Source organism: Podarcis tiliguerta, assembly GCF_965153285.1.
Source record: "Podarcis tiliguerta genome assembly, chromosome: 6".
NCBI classification, from domain to species: Eukaryota; Metazoa; Chordata; class Lepidosauria; order Squamata; family Lacertidae; genus Podarcis; species Podarcis tiliguerta.
The window spans coordinates 64,293,983-64,318,475 of NC_139539.1; the positions used below are offsets into that span (position 1 = coordinate 64,293,983).

Sequence of the window (24,493 nt, forward strand, 5' to 3'; positions counted from 1 at the left end):
CAGCGCCTGCCAACCTAGCAGTTCGAAAGCACTCCCGGGTGCAAGTAGATAAATAGGGACCGCTTACTAGCGGGAAGGTAAACGGCGTTTCCGTGTGTGGCTCTGGCTCGCCAGAGCAGCGATGTCACGCTGGCCACGTGACCCGGAAGTGTCTTCGGACAGCGCTGGCCCCCGGCTTCTTGAGTGAGATGGGCGCACAACCCTAGAGTCTGTCAAGACTGGCCCATACGGGCAGGGGTACCTTTACCTTTTACCAGTTTGCCAAGTTACAGTGTTGGTACTAACATTTAAGGTTACTTGGGAGACAGCCATGTCTCATGCATATCTAGTAGATAGCTGTGGTCTATGGGAGAGTCTCCTGCAAGTTCTAAAGATCTCAGGAGCCCATTCTGCAGTTTTAGTGTGATCTGCACTTTCCAGGAACAACTGAAGACATTTTTGTTCCCAGCTAGATAAATGGGTTTTTACCACAAATAACCTGAGGAAATGATCAGCAGCTTTAGCATTCTTCCTGAATCCTGGCAAACTGTGGCTAGTCTTAAGATGTGAGTTGTAGCCCCAAAACATCTAGAGGGCCGAGTTTGCCTATCCCATCATCCCTAGCTAACAGGACCAGTGGTCAGGGGTGATGGGAGTTGTAGTCCCAAAACATCTGGAGGGCCGAGTTTGCCTATGCCTGGTTTAAGGAATTAAACATTCAGTTTGTCCAGATTCAGACACAATGCCAAACTGTGATTAGTGGAAGTGAAAACGCCTCACAGCCATGCTACATGAGCAGAGAAGAGAGGGGAGCTGATGAGCTTAAGTTTCATTCATCTAACACTAAACCAGAGTGTTACACTAAACCAACACAGTTTTGGGGGAAATACTCTTTAGCGTTCCATCTGAATCTAGTTGAAGTCACTAATACTAGAAAAGTGGGTAACAGCAGTCACAACAAAGTCAAATACACCCCTCTGTTAAAATCCAATAGTATGTGTTGCAAAGTGCTTGAGATTTCAGACTTCTAAATTTTACTTTCTTATTCCATGCACAATTATATTTTGATGGCAAGGCATAAGAATCATAAAAACACCGGAAAAGCAATCAACGCTGCAGCTTCACTATGATTGTCGTTTCGTGATGGTGCCATGATTTGGCTTGAGGACATTGTGCAGAATCCCTGATTTTCACGCCTTTAACTAATTATTCAGTCAAGGATTTGGCAAGTTAGTCGATAGAAAGCTCATGTACAGTAAATAAAAATTGATCACACCTCAATTCCCATCAGTAGTTGGGCCGAATGGTGATAGAATTATGCGAGGGTCATTTTTAAGTCATACTTGGGGAAAAACATCCCTTGTTGTGTTGCATAATCCATACTAATCACTGAGGGAGAGTGTCTTTTCATGTTAGTTTATGAATATTTGTAGCCTTTAAATGAGGGGTGAAACTAATCCTCACTCCATAATTGATGCTTCTTAGTAGTCCCATAATTGCCTAGCCTTGTCAGACTGTCCTCATGTGGTGGTGCTGTGATTTTTAAACTTGGTGATCATTACAGATAGTTTACTTTCCCATCTATTAGAGATTCAGCCATAATATAACAGGAGTTCTCACTTAGAGCTCTTGGAATATGTCAGACTGCCTTTTGGATAAGCTTGTAGAATGTGTTCTTTTTTGGTGATTTACTGGCAATTAGTTAGAGGCGCTTGACAGATTTATTATTCTCCTTCAAAGGGTGATGAATAAAGAACACATAATATTAAAGCCAGGTTTTCTGCCTATACTTATTCCAAACAGGTTCACACTGTTTCAGATAATTCATCTGTTTAATGCAGGGTCTTGAGAATGGACAATATGATACAGCTACAAGCAAAATTGATAGTGTGGAAGTAGCATACGTTCTACCCCAGTGGGACATAAGGTTGTGTCCAGTGTTGGCCATACTGTAGCACCTTTGAAATTAATGGGCGTGACTAATTTAGGTCCATCAATTTCTGTGGATCTACTCTTGAGTACAATCTTGTTGAATACAGAGACAATGTAAACAAACAAAAGTTTGGCATCACCATGGAAAAGGCCTTACCTCAGAAAATGGGTTCACATAGAGAAGAATCTCTGAAGGTGACCCCAACTGCAAGACAGTTTCGGGTGGGAGAAGGTGGTAGCTTTTCAGGCTTAGAAGAGTTTTGAACAGTGAAATTAGAAAAGAAGACGACAAACACAGAAACTCACGTTCAAAGGCTAAAAAATTAGAAAAGATACATTAAATTTATTGTAGCTCCATTGCTCCAACCCACATTTTCACTTCTCAGGGAGCAGGCGGGGAGAGGATTAGGCTATAAGAATGTGCATAGCTAAGTGGCTTCTACTGGCATCATTTCATTTCAGTGCCATTTATTTGAGCTATAGAGCAAAAGTAGTGCATTTTTTGATATAATATAGATGTCTGTTTGCACTCTCTTAATGATAAAACATTAGGATATAGCTATTTCTTTAAATCCTGTATGCAGTTCATACGATTCTCCCTCTTGTATAATGGCTCAGCTTCATCTACATGGTACATTCCTGCCTGATTTTTTTTCCTGGTTCGTTTTTTCTCTCTCTCTCCTCTCTCATTGTGAATATTCTTTTCTCTTCTCTGATTGCTTTTTCTCCTTAGATCATTACTCTTGGTTGATAGCTTCAGGTTATCACTGTATCCTATCTCCCTCTCCAATAAGCTCATGATTGATACTAATCTTCCTCCTGGGATGCATTTATCGGATGCTGGATGGAAACTACTCTCTAAATCTTAGCGTTATATCTACTGACAATTTACAAGGTTGCACCCTACATTACCATCAGGTGGCTTTGCCAGGGGCTGGTGGGTGGAGGGAGAGAAGCACCAGCACATTGCAGTCATAACTTTATTGGAAAGATGTGCTTCTTATGCTAAAAAGTTGCATTGTTTCATTTGTGTTAGATTCGAGTTTAAATGTTATAGATTAAGCAAGATGCTCCTTTCTTCATATCCTAGTATCATAAATTTGTACAGTTAGAAGGCACCCCGCCCCTTGGATCATCTGATTAAGCCTTCGAATCGCATTACCTAATCTCTCCTTTCTCAGATGCCTTTCCCTAAAAGGCATCAAAAGAATATTCCACAGTGTAGCTAGCTCACCACCTTACTGCCTTTATTAGTGGCTCTTTTTAACGCAGATATTTTTTGTCATAATGAAAATGAAACCAAGCCTTCCTAGTGTGGTACAGTGGTTAAGAGTGGTGGACTCGTAATCTGGTGAACCGGGTTTGCTTCCCTGCTCCTCCACATGCAGCTGCTGGGTGACCTTGGGCTAGTCACACTTCTCTGAAGTCTCTCAGCCTCACTCACCTCACAGAGTGTTTGTTGTGGGGGAGGAAGGGAAAGAAGATGGTTAGTCGCTTTGAGACCCCTTAAGGGGAGTGAAAGGCGTGATATCAAGTCCAAACTCCTCCTCCTCCTCCTCCTCCTCCTCCTCCTCTTCCCATTATAGAATGTGCATGCCCAGATACAATAAGAGAGACTCTGAATACATTGCTGATGTGATTGAGGCATACTGCGATTCTCAACTAACTCAACTGATCTGGCGGGATGCATCTTTGAATGCAAAGGGTAACGTGTAATTGCAGACCCTCCAAGTGTCCCCATTTTCCAGGGGCAGTCTCAGATTTATAGAAGCTGTCCCAGTTTCTGATTTGATCCCAGAATGTTATGTTTGTCCCTAGGACATTCCTATTTTCATTGGAGAAAATGTTGGAGGGCATGGAGTAATCTAATCCCTGAGCCATCTGACGGCAGCCCTGTAGAGGGAAGCTTTTTAAATTTAATGTTTCATTATGTTTTGATATATGTTGGAAGCCACCCAGAGTGGCTGGGGTAACCCAGTAAGATGCCTGGGATATAAATATTATTATTATTATTATTTTATTTTATTTTATTTTATTTATTTATTATTGTGGATGAATAGGGTGTCCCTATTTTCATCAGAGGAATGTTGGAGGGTATGTAATTGCATTCAGAACCAACAATTTTTTATGTGTAAACCCAGCCACATCAGAACCATTGTTTCTTTTCTGGTCCTGTTTCCCTTCTTGGTAAACAGCTGCTTTCTCGTGTGTTTCTGGTGGTATTCTTCTGAATATTTAAAAAAGGTAGCCTCTTTCAGGAACCAAGTTGCATATTTCCAGAGAGGAGATGTATTTTAATTATTCTAATGAAAGGTTTAACTAGCAGGCAAACCCTTGAAAAGGAGTTAATGTGGCGGAAAACCCTTTCCCTAAGCAAATGACTTTTCATTGCTTAACAATACTTTTTTTAAAAGAAAGAAAGAAAAAGAAATTACTGCATTGAAAGCTTTATGGAGCATACCATTTTTTATCACCTTGACATAAGGGTCATGTTCTATAACCAGTAAATATTTGTAGTGAGATAATTCAAACTGGCTGGGATTGTAGAATGAATTTTCAGAAGATGCAATTATAACGAGCCTGTCACCAAAGCCTGAAGGCATTCATAGAAAGTGCAAAATCAACCATATATCAAAATGGAAGACTGTGATCACTCCTGGGTTGAGTAAGAAGCCGATCAACACATTTATTGTTAGATAACAAAATCAGTGTCCATTTGTGTAATCAGGTTAATTAGTGTTCTGTAGGAAAGAAGAAATGGTGAAATTAGCATTTTTAATGTGCAGTCAGAGAAATACAAAGGAATAGTGGGGTCTTAATTACACATTCTTTTAAAACCATGGCTGCTAGAGCTGTTCAAAATGTATATATAAATATTAGCAGCATTGTGAAAAACACTATTCCTAAACTCTGCTATTTGGTGGCAAATGTGACATTTGCAAATTAAATAGTATTAGACAGAATCTGCGAAATCTCAGGACTGCAAGTGTGATAGATGCTGAATTCTGACCACAGAGGGGTATTCTTCACAGGATACACAATATTATATTTTGATATTATCCAGTATTTCTACAAAGTACAGTTTTGGCTGACCCATAAGAGATTGTGAAAAGGGGAAAATTTGCTGATGAAGAGGTTAAAGATTCTAGAAGAATAAATTCATGTGTTCACAGATTTTTAGATTGGGGGTGGGGAGAGTGACTATGGGTGGAGTTCAATGTCACACCAAGACGATTGTTCCATTAGCTACCGTATTTTTCGTCCCATAGGACGCTCCGTCCCATAGGACGCACCTACTTTTTGGGGGGGGAAATAAAGGAAAAATTTTTTTCCCTTTATTTCCCCCCCAAAACCAGGTCGGGGAACAGTGGGATGGCGGCGCTGCGCCTCCCCGCTGTCCCCCGACCTTGTGGGGCTGGCCGATGTCTGCCTGGCGCCAGGGCGCTCTGCTGCAGGGCGCCCCATGCGCCGGGCGGCAGGCTGCCGCCTGCAAGCCTTGCGCGCCGGGGGGAGTTCTCCCCCGGTGCGCAAGGCTTGCTGACACTTGCGCGAAGCACGGGGCGTCCTCCGAAGGGCGCCCCGTGTTCCGCGCTGCAGGCTGCCGTCCGCAAGCCTTGCGCGCCGGGGGGGAGTTCTCCCCCGGTGCGGAAGGCTTGCGGACACTTGCGCGAAGCACGGGGCGTCCTCCGAAGGGCGCCCCGTGTCCCGCGCTGCAGGCTGCCGCCGCAAGCCTTGCGCGCCGGGGGGGAGTTCTCCCCCGGTGCGCGAGGCTTGCCGACACTTGCGTGAAGCACGGGGCGTCCTCCGAAGCGCGCCCCGTGTTCCGCGCTGCAGGCTGCCGCCCGCAAGCCTTGCGCGCCGGGGGGGGAGTTCTCCCCCGGTGCGGAAGGCTTGCGGACACTTGCGCGAAGCACGGGGCGTCCTCCGAAGGGCGCCCCGTGTTCCGCGCTGCAGGCTGCCGCCCGCAAGCCTTGCGCGCCGGGGGGGAGTTCTCCCCCGGTGCGCTAGGCTTGCGGACACTTGCGCGAAGCACGGGGAGTCCTCCGAAGGGCGCCCCGTGTTCCGCGCTGCAGGCTGCCGCCCGCAAGCCTTGCGCGCCGGGGGGGAGTTCTCCCCGGTGCGCGAGGCTTGCCGACACTTGCGCGAAGCACGGGGAGTCCTCCGAAGGGCGCCCCGTGTTCCGCGCTGCAGGCTGCCGCCTGCAAGCCTTGCGCGCCGGGGGGGGGAGTTCTCCCCCGGTGCGCGAGGCTTGCCGACACTTGCGCGAAGCACGGGGCGTCCTCCGAAGGGCGCCCCGTGTTCCGCGCTGCAGGCTGCCGCCCGCAAGCCTTGCGCGCGGGGGGGGAGTTCTCCCCCGGTGCGCGAGGCTTGCGGACACTTGCGCGAAGCACGGGGCGTCCTCCGAAGGGCGCCCCGTGTTCCGCGCTGCAGGCTGCCGCCCGCAAGCCTTGCGCGCCCAGGGGAACTCCCCCCAGGTGCGCAAGGCTTGCGGATAGCTTCCTGGAGCCTGGAGAGCAAGAGGTGTCGGTGCGCACCGACGCCTCTCACTCTCCAGGCTTCCGCGAAAGCCTGCATTCGCCCCATAGGACGCACACACATTTCCCCTTCATTTTTGGAGGGGAAAAAGTGCGTCCTATAGGGCGAAAAATACGGTATATTCTTTCTCCACTAGGGTTTTTGTGACTCTTGGTAGGAAACAGAATGGCCATTTCAAAGTGGAGGGCTGGTAGCTTTTTCAAACTTTCTAAGGAGCCTATTTCTCAGGCCCTTCAGCAACACAGCCACACCCCACCTTCTCTCTGAACCAGTGTTAGTAGATTATACAAATCCATGAAAGTTGGTGGGAGATATGTTTATGTTTACTGTTAGTCACAATAGCTGTATGGAAGTCCCAGATTAACAAAGGAAATGTACCACATAATGTCAAATTTAGAAGGACAAGGAAGATTAATTGCCTTCATGCTCTGCTTATGGCTTCTTGGAAGCAACTGACTGTGCAACATCAGAAAGAGGATGTTTGGACTTCTGATCTGATCCAGAAGGGCTCTTCTTATGTTTTTATGTATTTAGGATTGTAGTTGACAAAAGATCTCTTGACAGTTGTGAAGGCAAAAGACAGAAAATCCAAAGTCGGAAAATGCAATGCATGACATGGAAGAATAAAAAAAAAAAACCCTGACTATACACAATGTTAAGCTGTAATAAATCAACAGTTATCATTCAGGCGAAAGATACTGGGGACATTATAGCTAGCTCAATGAGAAGAAAAAATAAACTGAGTCTGCTGCAGCTGTCAGAAAGGAAAACTGAATGCTCCAGATCTATTAAGAATGGGTTAGAAAATAATACAGAAACATGGTCTACATATAAATTGATGGTGCCCCTCTTTTCACAGTCTGAAAAAAAAACTTTAAAGCTTTAAAGAGTCACACATGGAGAATAAATTGAAGCCATGAAAGTTCTCAAATTTCCATTTAATAATTCATCAAAGCATTTCCCTTTAATATCTATCGTCTTATGAATGGACAATAGATGGAATTCAACAGAGATTGTTCCATCAGTGCAATCATTTCTGCTTGCATGATGGAACAAATGCACTGTTGGGCCAATCTGCCCTCCTCTCAGTGTTCTGGGGGTTTCCCTACATACCCACCCCAGCCAATTGGGAGGAGCATGCAAAGCAGGAGGAGGGAAGCCTTGTTGCCCTAGCAGAATGGCTTGTATGGGCTTCCAGTAGCAGAACCTGTTACAGTGGTACCTCTGGTTACGAACACTTCTGGTTATGAACTACACTAACCCAGAAGTAGCTGTTCCTGGTTGCGAACTTTGCATCAGGATGTGAATGGAAATCGTGCGGTGGAGGCGTGTGCACAGCGGGAGACCCCATTAGTGAAAGCAAGCCTCAGGATAAGAACGATTTCAACTTAAGAACGGACCTCCGGAATGAATTAAGTTCATAACCAGAGGTACCACTGTAGCTGAATCCGGGCAAGTTATTCAGTACCAAACTCCAGATTTGACTTTCTTCTTCTTCTGAAGATAGATGATAGGTAGGTAGATAGGTAGGTAAAGCTTCCACAATTCAAAGGCAATGTGTGTATGTGTAAAAGAATCTGTCATTCAGTGTGTGCCTCTATGGAATGTACAGCTTTTTATCATCCTGGACCCACCTTTAAGGAAAGAAGTGTCATCTTCCTTGGGAAACAAAAAAGGAGGCTAGTAAAGGGACCCCTGATCGTTAGGTCCAGTCATGACCGGCTCTGGGGTTGCAGCGCTCATCCCCCTTTATTGGCTGAGGGAGCCGGCGTACAGCTTCCGGGTCATGTGGCCAGCATGACTAAACCGCTTCTGGTGAACCAGAGCAGCGCACGGAAACGCCATTTACCTTCCTGCCGGAGCAGTACCTATTTATCTACTTGTACTTTGACGTGCTTTTGAACTGCTAGGTTGGCAGGAGCAGGGACCGAGCAACGGGCGCTCACCCCGTCGCAGGGATTCGAACCACCAACCTTCTGATCGGCAAGTCCTAGGCTCTGTGGTTTAACCCACAGTGCCACCTGTGTCCCTCTAAAAAAAGGAGGCTAGAGGGGTCTTAAAGCAAGGGTGGGGAATCTCAGGCCTGGGAGCTTCTCCAGACCTCTCTGCCTTGCCCATGAGACTCTTCCCAAGCCCTCCTTCCCAGCCCTGTTCCATACCTTACCCAGATGTTTCCTTGCACTGTGAGAATGGAGGTGTGTGCCTTCTAAACCTCATGGCTGGAATGTAGCCTGCTGTACAAGTTTCACATCCACTATTGTGCTCACTTTTGCCTCGAGCCAGCCCACCACTGCGAGTTTTCCCATCAGGGTTCCTCACCCCTGCATTAAAGGCTAACAAATTTATTAAGGTTTCTGGTGGAGTGGAATCTAGCTTGTGCCATAATGAATTTGCTCTGGGTTTAAAATTCCTTTAAAGCTTAAAAAAACAACCTACTCCTCCTTTTGTCCACAGTGGACTAACACACTTACCTGTCTAGGCATTGTGATCTTCTGTGTTGTTATATTGTCTGCCCACTGAGGCTGTATTCTGCATTCGGATTTTCTCCCTTAATCCATCCAAATAAGATTAGGAATGGAGAAGAGACTTTGGATAAGTTCTCGGTGTTCTGTCCCTTTGCTCTTGCAGTACGTGTTGCATTGGATAAAGATTGCTTAGTCTGTTCTTGTATAATTGGCAAGACCTTAAAAGTAGGAGTGGCTCTGCCCTGTCGATTCCAGGGGTAGAAATTCCAAGGCCTGAATGCCTTCCTGCCCATGAGCAAATCAAAATTTCATCAGGTAAGAAGAATTTTCCCCCTTTTCCAAAATTGTAAGAGAATAATCAGTATTTCTGTACTACTTGCACAGTGATCCAAATCTAGATAGTTTAGATCATGGTGGGGAAACCATTCTAAGCCTGAGAGCTGCATTCCAGAGTTTGTGTGGCGTAGTGTTGGACTGGGACCCAGGAGACCAGGGTTTGAATCCCCACTCTGCCATGAAGCTCACCCTCAGCCTAAACTACCTCAAAGGGTTGCTGTGAGAATAAAATGGGGAAAGAGGAGATCTATGTTGACACCTTGAATCATTTGGAGGAATGGTGGTATATAAATGTAATAAAACAAACAAATTTCCCCATGGGCCAGCTTCCAAGGAGCACCTGCCATGGGTGTGTAGATCCAGGGGCGAAAGTGGATGAGCAAAAGATGTGACTCTTACTCTAGAAACGAAGGCTACATTCTGGCCACAGAAAGGTTACAGGTTTCTACACATATACACATCTCCCTGTCTTATCCTGTCTCCATCCAGACAAGCATGAGGCATTATCACAGGTAAAGGGTGTGGCTTGGAGTTTTCTGCAGATCCTGAAGGGTTACGTTTGGCGCCTGGGAGTGAGGTTCTCCCACCCCTTGCTAGATATCAGCCAGTATAACTCTTCAAGAGGGAAACTCATTAAATTCTGTGGCTGTTTTGTGCTCTTAGATGCTTTAGTAGATGGACTAGGCAGTTATTTTGGTATTTTAATTCGGCATTAAAAAAGCTTGTTACTTTCAGCTTTGCAGCAGAGCGTATTCCTGTTGAATTTCATGCAATTCACTTTAATGTGTATGAAAACCATTCTTCCTCTACATAAAGCTTAAAAATTTACAGCCCATAGGGCAGCAGGCCGTCACTATAGAACAGAACAGTGGTATTCAAGATTATTATTTTTTTTGCAGTGGTGGAATACTTCACTTTAAACAAAACTTGGGTGGAAGTTTTGCAGTAAAATCTTTTTCATTATATTTTTTTAAAGAGGAGGGTGTGCAAGAGTTATTGGGAAAGCAAGCAAGGGGAAGCCAGTCAGAGCAGCAACTACAGTGGTACCTCGAGTTAAGAACTTAATTCGTTCTGGAGGTCCGTTCTTAACCTGAAACTGTTCTTAACCTGAAGCACCACTTTAGCTAATGGGGACTCCTGCTGCCGGAGTGCTGCCGCTGCACGACTTCTGTTCTCATCCTGAAGCAAAGTTCTTAACCCGAGGTACTATTTTTGAGTTAGCGGAGTCTGTAACCTGAAGTGTCTGTAACCTGAAGCGTCTGTAACCCGAGGTACCACTGTATTCTGCTGCCTCGCTCCTCCCCCTTTTGTTAACTGGCAGTGATGAATGGCATTGAGAAGCCTAGTAGGCAACGCTAGATTACTAGGACAATTCCTTGAGTAGTGCATTTAATACCCATGGCTGCAGTTCAATTGAAATCACATATTGTGTGTGTTTGTTCACCTTTACACCTTTATTATTTATGGAACCCACAATCTCAAGGTCCCACAGGACACAGTTTGGGAAATGTTGCCTATTCACAAAACAATCTTCCTTCAATTAACAGTTGGTTAGACAGATGCGGGTGGCGCCATGGGTTAAACCACAGAGCCTAAGACTTGCCGATCAGAAGGTTGGCGGTTCGAATCCCCACAACGGGGTGAGCTCCCGTTGCTCGATCCCTGCTCCTGCCAACCTAGCAGTTCGAAAGCACATCAAAGTGCAAGTAGGTAAATAGGTACCACTCCGGTGGGAAGGTAAACGGTGTTTCCATGCGCAGCTCTTGTTCATGACCTGGAAGCTGTATGCCGGCTCCCTCGGCCAATAAAGCGATATGAGCGCTGCAACCCCAGTCAGTCACGACTGGACCTAATGGTCAGGGGTCCCTTTACCTTTACCTTAGACCGAACTAAGTTGAGTGACTTAGCTATGACTTCCTCGGATGTTCCCAATCCTAACAAGTCACTGTATAAATGAAGATAGTCTACCCTTTTTTAGCCTTTGCCCTTTTAAATTGTATTTTGAATATTAAGAGCCTAGTACTTCTGAATAAAAGTTCACACGATTTCTTCAGAAAATAAGTCTATAACAGAGCATAGCTGTTAGAAATTGTAATCAGCAATGCAACTGTTAAAAGACAAAACTGACACAGGAAGTTACACTATGCCAGTGAACAATAAACAGCTGTTTATTTCTGCAAAACTTCAGTCACAGACATGCAAGTTTTAAATGCAAGCTGGATGCAAGATACCTATGTATTTTACTTTGCTTAAGCCTGTCATTCCCCCCTTTACTCCCTATCTCCAACTGGGTTATTACTGGTGCATGTGTCTTTATTTTATTAAATATCTGTATGCCCCCTTTTGTGCTGAATTACACTAAGGGAAGCCTACAGGAGAGAGAAAACAACTTATATATAACACATGTTAAATGCACAAAATGAACACACTTGTTAAACAAAAGTCAGCAGTGGGAACCAAGGGATTAATAGTCTCAAATACAGACACTCAGAATATACCAAACACCCTCTGAAATAAAACAGCTTACTGCTGGAAAACTATAAGGGTCAGAACACACAACACAGAAAATACCTCTCCAAAGTAATTCCTACCAGGCATCAAACAATGAAGGGACCTAAAATCAAGTTAAGCAATTGTTTGATTTATATAAACCACTGCAGTGCCCCTTAACCCAGGCCACTGAGGATAGGGCTATCATGAACATTCACATAGCAGTGCTCATAAAAGTGAGAATTGCTACTTGAATGCTCACAAGTAGCATCAAAGTGAGCAGGGGCCCCTGATGGAAATACCTATAGTGTCAGTTTCCCCACTGAAGATTTTGGATTGCCAGCCCTAGTCCTCAATGCGAATAGCTACTTTGGGGAATACCTATTATCTTGCCTTGTCCTGCCTCAAGGTAAACTTCTGGGCCTTTGGAACATGGGAATGGGAAACGGTGGTGGGCCCTTTGTGGGTGCTCAGTGTGAGCACTGGTTAATGATTGGATTTAATTGCTGCAAAGCTCTCATCCCTGGAATGATCTAAGAGGGTCAGAAGCTTTTGGGCCAACGCCTAAAGTTTGAGACTTTACAGGTCAAAACCTGCACTTTAGTTGGACCTGGAAACCAATTGGAAGCCAGTGGAAGTGTTCAGAGTTGGTAGTATTTCCTCTCTATTGCCCACTTCTGGCAAGAGCCTCATGGCTACATTCTATGTCATTTGTAGTTTCTGAAAGCTACATTTGTTGTTTTAAAGTTTTATTGCAGAATGTGTTATTGTAATGGAGTCTGGATGTGACCAGAGCATGAATTACCATGGGAAGGTTATGTAGGAGTATACAGGTGAGAGATAGTTGGTTGTTTTTTTCTAAAACATATCAGCATTTCTTTTTCCAAAAACGTTGCTCTGTTTATTTTCTTTTTTGGAATGTAGAGTCTTTGGTGGCTGATTCAAGATAAAAATGGATACAGTGTTGATGAGTAGGCAAAGATCTAGTAGGAATTAGTTTTGACAAAAAAACTTATTGTGTGTCTATTCTTACTTGAGTCAAGTCTGGTAGCAGTTACATTTTCCTTAACCTGACTAGCATTTCATATTGCCTTTTCAAGTATTGTGATAAAGTAGTTAGCTTACCTTTCTACCTTTTGGTTGGCAATCCATCAAAGTAACATGTAAATGTGTAAAGGTATGATGTGCACATTTCATTTGGAATCTCAGGTCACCAATGGCACAAATATTCTAATCCACTGTCATACCTCCCTTAGGAGTGTAGAAAATTTTATTTGTGAATGCAAACAGACCTGGATCTGTTAAGAATGCTGAGACTATAAAGATATTCTGCCAGCATGTAAATGGATTAATTCACCACAAGACTTTAGTTTTGTTTTAAATTTTGTTACAGAAAAGCCATTGATTGTTTTCATACAGAAATATTTATTGAATTGTAATGTATGAACACATATGAGTAGCAGTGTTTACATTTTCAAAATTTTTAGCATTTTAAGAAATACTTAGAAGACAAGCAAGTGCTTTGCCAAAACAGGAAGAGATGAGGCTTGCTTTCTGCTCAATGAAGCAATGCCACTGATTCCTGCTAATTTTAACCATGGAACATTGATTTTATAAACAGTTTCATACATATATGTCTTTCATACACTAAGTGATGTGTCACCATGCTGACTTCAGCTCTTTTCCTGTTAAGAACTGTAAGGGGCATGTGAGATTAATATATGGAGACACACTAGCTGTGTGTCTAATGACACATAGATAATTCACTGCCACAGGAAATCACGGGAGCTAATTTTCATAATGTAGTAAGAGCCTTCTGTCAGGCACAGAATGTACTTAGTACCTTCCAGGACCAAGCTTTTAATGCTTAATATGGAATAGCAGCTTTCCATTTGGCTGCATATCCCCAGGAAAGCAAAAAACAAACCATGCAACTAGTTAACTAGGGATGTCAGAGAATTCTGAAGGAAATGGGAGCGGAAGTTGCCAATGTTTGCTTATTCATCCGATGTCTGGAATAGAACTCGAGCCAGTGAATATGATCAGTATTCCCTCTTGGCCTGCAAATATGTACATGTGCATGACTCCCCCCCCCCCCACTCCCCGGGTTGCATTGCTCTTTCTTTGCACTGAAATGAACGGTGGGGAGTAACATAACGATAACACATTTGATTGCATAAAATGTGGGCAGCGAGAACCGTGTCAGAACCTGAACTGTAGAACGGAGGTGGAACAGAAACAGCGTTGCATGCAATAAGCATGGGGTTGGAACAGAAACAGATCCTTTCTTGCATATCCACTAGGAACTCATGAACTTATATGCCCATAAAGCAAAACTGTAGTCTAGTCCCACCAGATCAACTTTTTTGGGAGCTCTTTTGTGGCCCTTCAGATGTCAAGGAGGGGTGCTTGCTTGGACTACAAACTAGGCCTTTGAGGAAGGGCCATAGCTCAGTGGATAGGGTATCTACTGCACGCAGAAAGTCCCAGGCTCAACCCCAGGGGGAGGATTATGGATGGGAGAGATCCCTTTCTAAAATCCCGGAAAGCTACTCACTATCATTCAGTGTAGACAGACCAATGGTCTGACTCAATCAATAAAAGGCAGCTTCCTCTGTTCCTATTAAGTATGGAGATCTGGTGGGAATACTCTTCTCACCTTAATTTTAGACCTTTGTTTGAAGGGCTCTGTCTCTTCTCTCTCATCTGCCAAACTAGACAACTCTCTCTTTCAGATTTCCCTCTACCTTGAGCTGTGTTTACTTCTTGTAAAAACAGTAACACTATTTCTGTTGACCAATATGTCAGGATGATATTTTGTACTGTAAGATATGTAGGGTGTGTGAAGATCTGGGCTAGTCCAAGAAGGCATAGTTAGATACTTTCAAGAGGCTTGTTGATTTCATTGGACTTCAGCATGCCTAATTCAACTGGATTATCGTTTACATTTACACCCAGCAGAAGGGATGTAAATGTTGGGAGGCTTGATCTTGCTGAATTATCAATGGCATGTTTTAAGAAATATCCTTTAAATCAAATACTAGCTAAATAGTTCAGTTGGTTGAGAGCACGAGACTCATAATCTCAGGGTTGTGAATTCAAGTCCCACGTTGGGCAAAAGATCCTTGCATTGCAGGGGGTTGGACTAGATGATCCTTGTGGCCCCTTTCAACTCTGTGATTCTATGAAATGCCTCTTTTAGGAAAGCTGCAGAAGACCGTTTGGCAAGAACTCAAATTCTACTTACCATTTGTTAAGAACTCAATTTTTGGAGTGGCAGTCTAGGTTGGCTTTGAAGAGGCTTGGTTGAAACTGCATACACACTTCTAAGAAAACCAAATGTAATGGTGAAGTTGATGCAAGTCAAAAGTTAAGCCTTTTAAAGCCTCTATGAATAAAATGTCAGAGGTTTAAGCATGTGTTTAAATATCTCTCATTGAAATCATTAGAAGTTACAGTAAAATTATATGCATGTGTATCCAAATGTAAGTGCTAATGAGTTTAGTGAAGCTTACTCCTAGTTAAGTGTGTATAATATTTTAGCTTTAAAAGCAGTTGAATCTGACCTTAATCAACTGATACAGAAAACAAAATGTCCCACTGGACCTATAGATAATGGGTTGATTTTAATACTCCTGATTTAGAAAAGGGAAACTTTATCTAAACACTTCTAGCTTATTGCAAAAGAATTGTACAATTATGGCCATGATCTAGCCCACCAAAATAGCCAGGTGGTACAATAAAAAACAGAGCTAAATCTAGGACAGTATTAGAAACACAGTGGCATTCTTAACTACAGTGCAAGGACTACTCTTCCCTGAAGGATTAAATACTTGCTACATATTCTCATGTCCTGCAGTAAAATGTAACATCACAGTTGACAAGTTATTGCTATTTTATTGGCACCACTTACTCTAAGGCAATTGGACATAATAACTCAGAATACTTTATATGCTTTTTGACATTTCTTCTGTCCCTGCTGCTGTAGATGAGACTAACCGATACTTCAGAGCTTTGGGAACTCATTTAACATTGGAAGAAAATATGTGAATGCATTCCATTTTTGTATACCAGCTTCCAGATGCAGTTATATACAGAAAAACTGCCTAATGAATCACCTAGCTCCTTACTTGAGTCACAATATGTCATACCCAGGGGTGTGCTTTCACATGTTACGTATTTCCTTAAGCTCTCTCTCTCTCTCTCTCTCTCTCTCTCTCTCTCTCTCTCTCACACACACACACACACACACACACACCTTATTTGCTCTTTGTTTCTAAGGGAGGAATTCAATGTTCTATGTCAAACATTCAATCAGCACAAGCATTTCAGCTTGCCAAATGAAATGGTCCAGCTTTCTTGACAGACACCCCCTCTGAGCTAGTTGTGTTAGAAGGGAAGCCCTGTTGCACAAGCAGAAGTCCTTGTGTGGATTTCGCTTTTGCTGATGGGACTCCTTAGGTTAATCCCAATCCTTTATTTTTAAGTTCGGGATCACAGGGAATGTGATGAAACTGCAATCATACATAGCCTGTATTATAGCATCACAGAGGGTGCAAACAAAGCTAGCTCAGAGTGAGGGCACAGCACTAGTTGCCTGAAATGCTGCTGAAAGATGTAGGCACTGTTTTTGTATGTGAAGAATGCTCCCCTTTTAGGTCAGCCATTCCTAATAGATCCTTCCTCCTTTTTTCTGGAAAAAAATCCAAAGAAGGAAGTTCTACGATTATTAAAATGTTCCTTCATAGTGAGTTGAGTCCTATGATTTAATCTTAATTTGCACCGTGTAATTTAAGATGATTGCCGATTATCTGCTCAGTAGGGAAGTAGCTTTGCGCATTTTTAAAAATATTGATATTTACACCCGTTTTCTGATCTTTTTGTTCCTGGAGTACATTTTCCCACTTACATTCTCCAGATCAGACAGTAGGAAATTATTGCGTTCACCATACTGAACATTGGACAAACTGGCTATTCTTCTCAAATTCTAACTGGAGGTGCTGGTTGTCATTATGGGCATGATGATTAGGCAAGGATTAGCTGGAAACTAAGGCTTCTACCTCAATATCCACTATTATACTGATAAGTGGAAGGTCTCCTGTCAACAAGATGACCGGGGGGGGGGGGGGGGGGAGAGATGCTCAAACTTGAACCTGCAGAAAACATTGTCAGTCACAGACCCTGAACACTGCACTACTAAATGTGGAATATTGCACATAAAAACGCCCATGCCCATGTTTGACCACCCTGGATTTTTCAAAATATCAGAAGTGTGTGTGTGTGTGTGTGGCTGCAGGAGGAAAACCGGTATGGTGAGGGAAATAAACTGGATTAGTGCTAGAACAATGATTTCTTGTAAACCCCCAGAAAACAACAACTTCAAGCAGTAAGGATAGCAATATAAAAGCTATATCTGTCAAGCTATGTGTCTACTCAAGAAGAAGGGAAGGGCTCACTCTGCATAATTATATTGGAAGCCTACCATTTGTATTCAGTCATTTCTCTTTCTCAAGCTTCCTCTCATTTTCTTTACCTCTCGGAGGATTTGGGTGTATATTGTACTAAGACATTTCTTTCCCCGCAGCCTTTGAAAATGCACTGTGCAAGCTGTGCCCTAGTAACAAGTTCTGGACACCTCTTGCGAAGCCAGCAAGGGAAGAAGATTGACCAAACAGAGTGTGTAATACGAATGAACGATGCGCCCACACGGGGATTTGTAAAAGATGTTGGAAACAAGACAAGCCTGCGAGTCATCGCTCACTCCAGTATGCAGAGAATTTTGCGAAATCGCCATGAACTGTTAAATATGAGCCAAGGGACTGTATTTATCTTCTGGGGTCCAGGCAGCAACATGAGGAGAGATGGAAAAGGATTAATTTATAACAATCTGCAACTGATGAATCAGATACTACCTCAGTTAAAAGTATACATGATATCCCGGCACAAGATGCTTCAAATTGATGATCTCTTCAAGCGGGAAACTGGAAAAGACAGGTAAGAAAGAAGCAACTGCATGAGAATATATTGGAGAGCCACTGTCATTGTTTTAGTAGAATGTCAGGTCTGTTGATCATAAGCTCATCAATGGGATCACACTACAGAAGGTGCTTGCCTTCCCTTAGCTTCCAATAACCTGTTGCATTATTTCATTTTATGCATCAAATAATAATGCTTGGCTTTTGCAGCATAAGCAACAAACACGCAATCAAATAATTTATTTGCCCATCAGTTTTTAATACTGAAAACCAGTGTGTGCCAAATACTGTCAGCAAACAGAACTGCAGAGTAGCACAGAAAGAACATCGAGGCTGAATTTAAATCTCACTTTAGGTAATATACCTGAAAGCAGATTTTTACTGGTTTTGAAAAATCAGAATTGATGGGTTTTGCTTTATGGAGCCTATGCTGCCATTCTGTGAATTATAATGGCTACTTATTGAATATAAGCATTCTTGGAACATTGCAGCTGTAAAGCTTCTTGTAAAACAAATACACATTATTCATACATTAGGTGCCTCTAAAGTGTGCCTTCTTATACTTCCATCTTTGAAAGGCCAAGTTATTATGATACTTAGCTCTTTATGAGCCTATTTATGGCTTGCAAACAGATCTTCAAATCATTTTTTAAAAAAAATAATAGGTGACTAATATGTTTCTCTAGACAGGGCTGGAAATGATATCACCCCTCCTTAAAAAGATGCATTTATTTTTATTAGTTATTTACTCATTACATAGTAAAAACATAATGACAGCATAAGCACCACTTAATGCATTTATGTATAAATTAAGAGCTCACTTTAGAAAGAAGTAAATCTATCTAATAAAGTTATCTGCACTTTCCATTTCAAAATACCGTTATCCGCAATGGAAGTCTTTTGAGGCACACGGCTAAGGGAAAATATGATTTTCATATCCCAAGCTGCTGTATGCTTGGAAAAGTTCTTCATTTTAAAAGTGAACACACCTTCCTATCCCTTTGAAAATCCTGGACCTTCAAGTTTTGCTGTTCTGAGCAGCTTTTATGTGAATGAGGTTGTTGGCCTGTCATGTAAATGTTGTTGCTCTGAATCTGTGGTATTATGCTGGATGGTTTAATGACTTTATATCTTCTGCTTTAAATTGTTTTTAATATTTTTTTTAAAGTGTGAATCACCTTGGGAGGGTCTGAATTTTGTAGATCACAAAGTAGGGTATGCTAGTGAGCACCATAAGTTAGATCTGTGGAAACAAAGAGACCACCTGAGAAAAATGTGTCTAGGAGTAAGTTAGCGGCACTGTAGCTCTAGGCTCTCTCTCCCAATTCTTATTGGATATTGCATTATATAACAGAATCATAGATTTGTACAGTAGGAAGGGGCTCCAAGGCTCATCCTGCAATGGAAGAATCTCAACTTGAATCGTACATGACGGATGGCCATCCAAACTCAGCTTAAAAACCTCAAACAGTCAGTTCTTCTGTCAAACAGCTGTTACTGTCAGAAAGTTCTTCCTGATGTTTGGTTAGAATCTATTTTCTTGTAACTTGAAGCCACTGGCCTCTGGAGCAGGCAAAAAACAAGCTTCCTCCATCTTCCATGTGACAGCCCTTTAGATATTTGAAGATGGCTATCATATCTCCTCTCAGTCTCCACATACCCAACTCCCTCAACTTCTTCCTCATAAGGCTTGGCTTCCAGATTGCCTGGGTCGCCCTCTTCTGCACACATTCCAGCTTGTCATTATCCTCCTTAAACTGTGGTGCTCAGAACTGAGCACAGTTTTCAGATGTGTTCTGACCAAGGCAGAATAAAGTAGGACTATTACTTCCCTTGACTATTACTTCCACTATACTTCTGTTGATGCTGCCTAGAATAGCATTAGCTTTCTTTCTTTCTGCTGCTGCATCACATTCCTTAAGCTTGTGGACTGCTTGGTCCTTTTCACATGTTCTACTGGCAAGCCAGGTGCCCCCCATCTTATATCTGTGCAGCTGGTTATTCCTGTCTAAGTGTTGGCCAGGAGGCAAACTTAGTTGGCATAAAGGCTCTGTCAGTGTTTGACCTCAGGTGGATAGGTGAACGCCTTCAATATTGTACCCAAAAAGCCCATTTCAGAGCAAACTAGCATGTTCAAAGTCAGCCTAAAACGTGCTACACAGAAGGTTTTATTTCCAACCTTGGATCAGCTTCCTGACCATTAGTACCTCTGTCTTGCCTGGATTGAGCCTCAGCTTTTAGTCTACATCCAGTCTAACACTGTGTTCAGGCAATGGCTGCCTAGCTCCCTTGGTTTCGGTTGAAAATGAGAGATAAAGCAGGGCAACACATTAGCATATTAATGGCACGCAACCCCAAATGACCCCAGCTAGGGGCTTCATGTAGATTTTAAAAGTGCAAGGGGTAAAACTGAGCCCCGAAGGATCTCACAGAACAAGGAGCTAAAGCAATACTCTTCCAGCACCATGTTCTGGGAAATTCTAACCATTTAGGACCATTGCCCTATATTCCCATACTAGTATACTGTGAGCAACTAAATGTTGAATGCTACCAAGTGGTCCAGCAGAACCAACAGGGATGCAATCCCCTTGTATAGCTCCTGGCATAAGTAAACACCAAGGCTAATTTTAGTCCCCAAACCACGCCTGAGCCTAGATGTAGAAGTATCCAAAATGTGTTCCTTCAACTAAGAAAGTCTGAATTTGAGCTGGAGCTGACATACACATGACAACACTTAACTATATTGAAACCAGGACTCTAGAATTACTGCCTAATAAAGAAAGGTTGAGTTAAAAGGAAACTGGGAGAAGAAAAGCTATTGTGAGTGACATACTACCCTAATTAATATAGGTTCATTTTGGAAAGGTTTTAACAAGCACCAGGTTGCCACAATAAATTGTAAATATCAGACTGCATAGGTACAATAGCTGACACCTCAGTTTCTATAATAATCTTTAGAACTGTGATTGAAAAGACTGATGCATTATGCCCTGTTAAAAACATTTAGAAAATAACAGCCATTAAATGGGACAGCAAATGACAGGCTGAAGAACAATATACTTTTCTATTACGAACTAACTGTACTTGAGAATAAGTTTATAATTGAATAAAAGTCCATTAAGAAAATATGATTCAGAACCAATATTACAGTAATTAGATAAAAGAAGCATAAATGAAATAACTGCAGGAAGAGCATTTCCATAGAGATTATAAATGAGATTTTGATAGAGCAGAAAGGCCTTTAATTGTAATTTAGTATGCTCCACAGAATTATCAGGACAGTGTGTTACTTCATCACATAAGAGAGTATATGATTTCCTCAATAAGCACATGTCATGTCTTCATTTTCTTTCTTTACAACGTAGTAGGTGTAAAAGCAGGAGACAGTCTTTTGTAAGAACCTTTTTTCAGTTCTTTCAGAAAGAAACACAAAGCAGTGTAACCTTTGCTTTGTTTCTTATGCTATAAAACCAATTTTAAAACCAGTCCTTCCAGATTTACATTCTTTATCTTGTTGGACTTTTCACCCATTATTTCCCATTAAGTTTTATTAATAATCATCACCTGCCCTTCCTTTTATAAGAGCCCACAGTAGCTAATATTGCTTTTTTCTAGCTAGTGAAATTATAAATTCTGCCATAAGTAACAAGCAGAATAGTATGCTGCTCTTGTTTTCCACTCTGCTCTGCATACCTCTTTGTAGATAATTGTTATAATGTAGCATGGACAAATATTTGCACATCACTTTTCTGAATCTAGGACAACATACATTTAAAAAGTGTTGTGGGTCATGGTTCTGGTTTTTGGTTGAATTAATCTAGAACATCACCTTCGCCTACAGTATGTTACCCAAACTAACATTTTTTCTTTGAAGTGAGGGGGTGATGTGGAGTAAATCTTTGCAAATGTGCAACACCTACCAATGTACATGAAGTCTATAGACCTTCACACATTTAAAGGTCTTGCTCAGATCCTTATCAATCTATTTAACACATTTTCAGTGTTGAGGAAGAGTCTAGTGTTTTGCCTTTCCCCCCTATGGTTTAATAAGGTGTTTCTGTGTTAACCAGAAATGTGTGGGGAACAGATGCATGAGGTCACCTGAGATAGCAGAGATTCACACTCCTTTGTGTAGCACAAAATAAAGGTCCAGGTGGTTTAATTCCTGGCATCTTCAGGTAGGTGTGAAAAGAACTTTTGTTGAAACCCTGGAGAAACACTGGCAATCAGGGTAGACAACACCCTTCTAGATGGCCCCAGTGGTGTGACCAGCAGTATTATGTAAGGGTGGGTTTGGCAGTGGCACAGTCGTGGCAGCAGCGTTTGCTATGTTCATGTTGATGGAGTCATTTTTAGAGGAGTCTTGGCTCTGAAAGTGATAAGAAGATACAATCTGGTTTGGTTGGTTGCATGCTATAGGGAATTTGTCAGAGCAAGTTTAGGCTTGTATCAGGGGTTAAACAAATAGTCAACAGATGACAAATGAAACCTTGCTCTTCAGTAATGGAGGTATGTCGGCCCAATCGTGCATACATCTAGAGGAATATATACAATGTCTATGACCCATTATATAGTGATGTGAAGCTGGAAAATACCGTATTTTTTGCCCCATAGGACGCACCGGCCCATAGGACGCACCATGTTTTTTGGGGGGAAAATAAAGAAAAAAAATTATTCCTCCCCCAGGCGCTTGTGGGGCCGGGAGCGGGGAGAAGCGCTCTTCTCCCCGCCGCCAGCCTTCAGATCAGGTCCGGGGACAGGGGGAAGACGCGCTGCGCCTCCCCACTGTCCCCGGAGCTTGTGGGGCAGGCAGCGGGGAGAAGCACTCTTCTCCCCACCGCCAGCCTTCAGATCAGGTCCGGGGACAGGGGGGAGACGCGCTGCGCCTCCCCGCTGTCTCCGGAGCTTGCAGGGCTGGCGGTGGGGAGAAGCACGCATCTCCCCATTGTCAGCCTCCAAACCACATCGGGAGACAGCGGGATGGCGGCGTTCCGCCTCCTCGCTGCCCCCGACCTTGTGGGTCTGGCGCTGCGGCTCTCCTGAAGCCTGGAGAGCGAGAGGGGTCGGTGCGCACCGACCCCCCTCGCTCTCCAGGCTTCAGCGAAAGCCTGCATTCGCCCCATAGGACGCACACACATTTCCCCTTCATTTTTGGAGGGGAAAAAGTGCGTCCCATGGGGCGAAAAATACGGTAGTTATTCTCAGCTGTCTTTGTTGACTAAAAAGCCTGTTTAGCAGTCGTTCTTTAGCTCTTCTGATTTTGAAAAAACGAATAAAAAAAGAATAGCTCATTGAAACCCACCTTTTCAAGTAAGTGCTTCTTCTAACTAGCTCAAAAGGTTGATGAGGAGTTGTCTTCTTATGGAGCACTTCACCTTAGCTTTCTTCCTGGTTAGTTTTCCATATGCAGGGTTTTATGATGAAAGTCACCTCACGCTGCATTTCAGAAGTAGGGAATATAATAAATATGCCTGTGAGACAGACAGAATACTAACCTGAGCCTACTTCCTTCTGAGGAAGCAAGCCTCTGTCTGGGATATACCAAGTTAAATTGCAGATAGGGACTAACATGATTGCTCTCCCCCCCCCCCCGCCTGTACTCCAAGGTAGTACATCTGAGTCACAAGCTTAGCACTTCAATGATAACTAGATCCAAGACAACTCAGAGTCCAAGGACTCGCACCCCTATCGTGTTTTCACACGGATACAAGGAGTTCAGATGTAATACTGATTTCTTACTCATTCTTACATTTGAAGTAGTACAAATCATTTACATCGGTCCTTGGACTCCTTTCAGTAAGAAAATTTGGCATACGTGACTTCCCCTTGAAAACTTCAATCACTAGTTTAAAATCCTCTCAGTTTGTAGATGCTCTGTAAGCTAGGAAATTAGTCATTCAATTAATATGCTATCTGTTCTGGGAAGAATCTTATGAATAAGTGTATCCTTTTGGAGAGGAAGTGTGAAAGCTTGATCTTGATAGGTTATTACAGCACACCTGATTCAGTATTCTGAAAGCAGAGGCACTGAGATTTCCTGGTGAGAACTGCAGGATATTTGGTAGCGGTGAAAACAAGGCCCTAACGTCGTGGATTAAGCATGTTCAGAATGCTTAAACGTTTTGGGCTAAAATATGGTTTTACCATCACAGTCTTAAACACATACACTTGAGAGTTGATGGGAATAACAAATTAAGGAGTATCTGCACTTATCACAGGGTAGGAGAAGCCATCAAATACAACAAAGATTTGCATTTGTCACATGCAAGGTGGCTCTTTTCCACCATTTTTGCTTTGATAAGGTTTATGTGAAACTGGTAGTCAAATATATTGTAATCACAGTTCAGCAGCCAAGAAAATGTTTGCTGCTCATAAGGTGATTAGGGAGTCTGACACAGGTCTCAAGACCCTGTTACAAATGGAGCTCATCATGGAAGATGCTTTCCTAATAATAATAATAATAATAATAATAATAATAATAATAATTTATTATTTGTACCCCGCCCATCTGGCTGGGTTTCCCCAGCCACTCTGGGCGGCTTCCATAGAAACAAAAAATACAGTAAAATATCACAGATTAAAAACTTCCCTGAACAGGGCTGCCTTAAGATGTCTTCTGAATGTCAGGTAGTTATTTATCGCTTTGACATCTGCTGGGAGGGCGTTCCACAGGGCGGGCGCCACTACCGAGAAGGCCCTCTGCCTGGTTCCCTGTAGCTTTGCTTCTCGCAATGAGGGAACCGCCAGGAGGCCCTCGGAGCTGGACCTCAGTGTCCGGGC

At 42.9% G+C, this 24,493-nt stretch overlaps 2 protein-coding genes and 1 long non-coding RNA gene across 6 annotated transcripts in view; 2 read left to right on the forward strand and 1 right to left on the reverse strand.

Moving 5' to 3' along the window:
- ST6GALNAC3 (ST6 N-acetylgalactosaminide alpha-2,6-sialyltransferase 3) overlaps nt 1-24,493 on the forward strand; it is a 643,023-nt gene that overhangs the window by 383,605 nt on the left and 234,925 nt on the right. The gene's annotated exons all lie outside the window — the stretch shown is intronic.
- Nucleotides 1-24,493, forward strand: part of ST6GALNAC5 (ST6 N-acetylgalactosaminide alpha-2,6-sialyltransferase 5) — a 155,915-nt gene that overhangs the window by 120,614 nt on the left and 10,808 nt on the right. For all 4 annotated transcript variants that reach the window (XR_014513089.1, XM_083448434.1, XM_083448433.1 and 1 more), the window contains one exon: nt 17,323-17,732. Coding sequence is in view for 3 of the 4 variants with exons in the window: in XM_083448434.1 (XP_083304560.1) it covers nt 17,323-17,732 (410 nt within the window). In the remaining variant the exon portion in view is untranslated. The remainder of the gene's footprint in view (nt 1-17,322; nt 17,733-24,493) is intronic.
- Nucleotides 18,374-24,097, reverse strand: LOC310681065. The gene is made up of 2 exons (XR_014513093.1): nt 23,016-24,097; nt 18,374-22,082 (listed from the first exon to the last, which is right to left on the reverse strand). It is a non-coding gene; the product is annotated as an uncharacterized lncRNA (long non-coding RNA).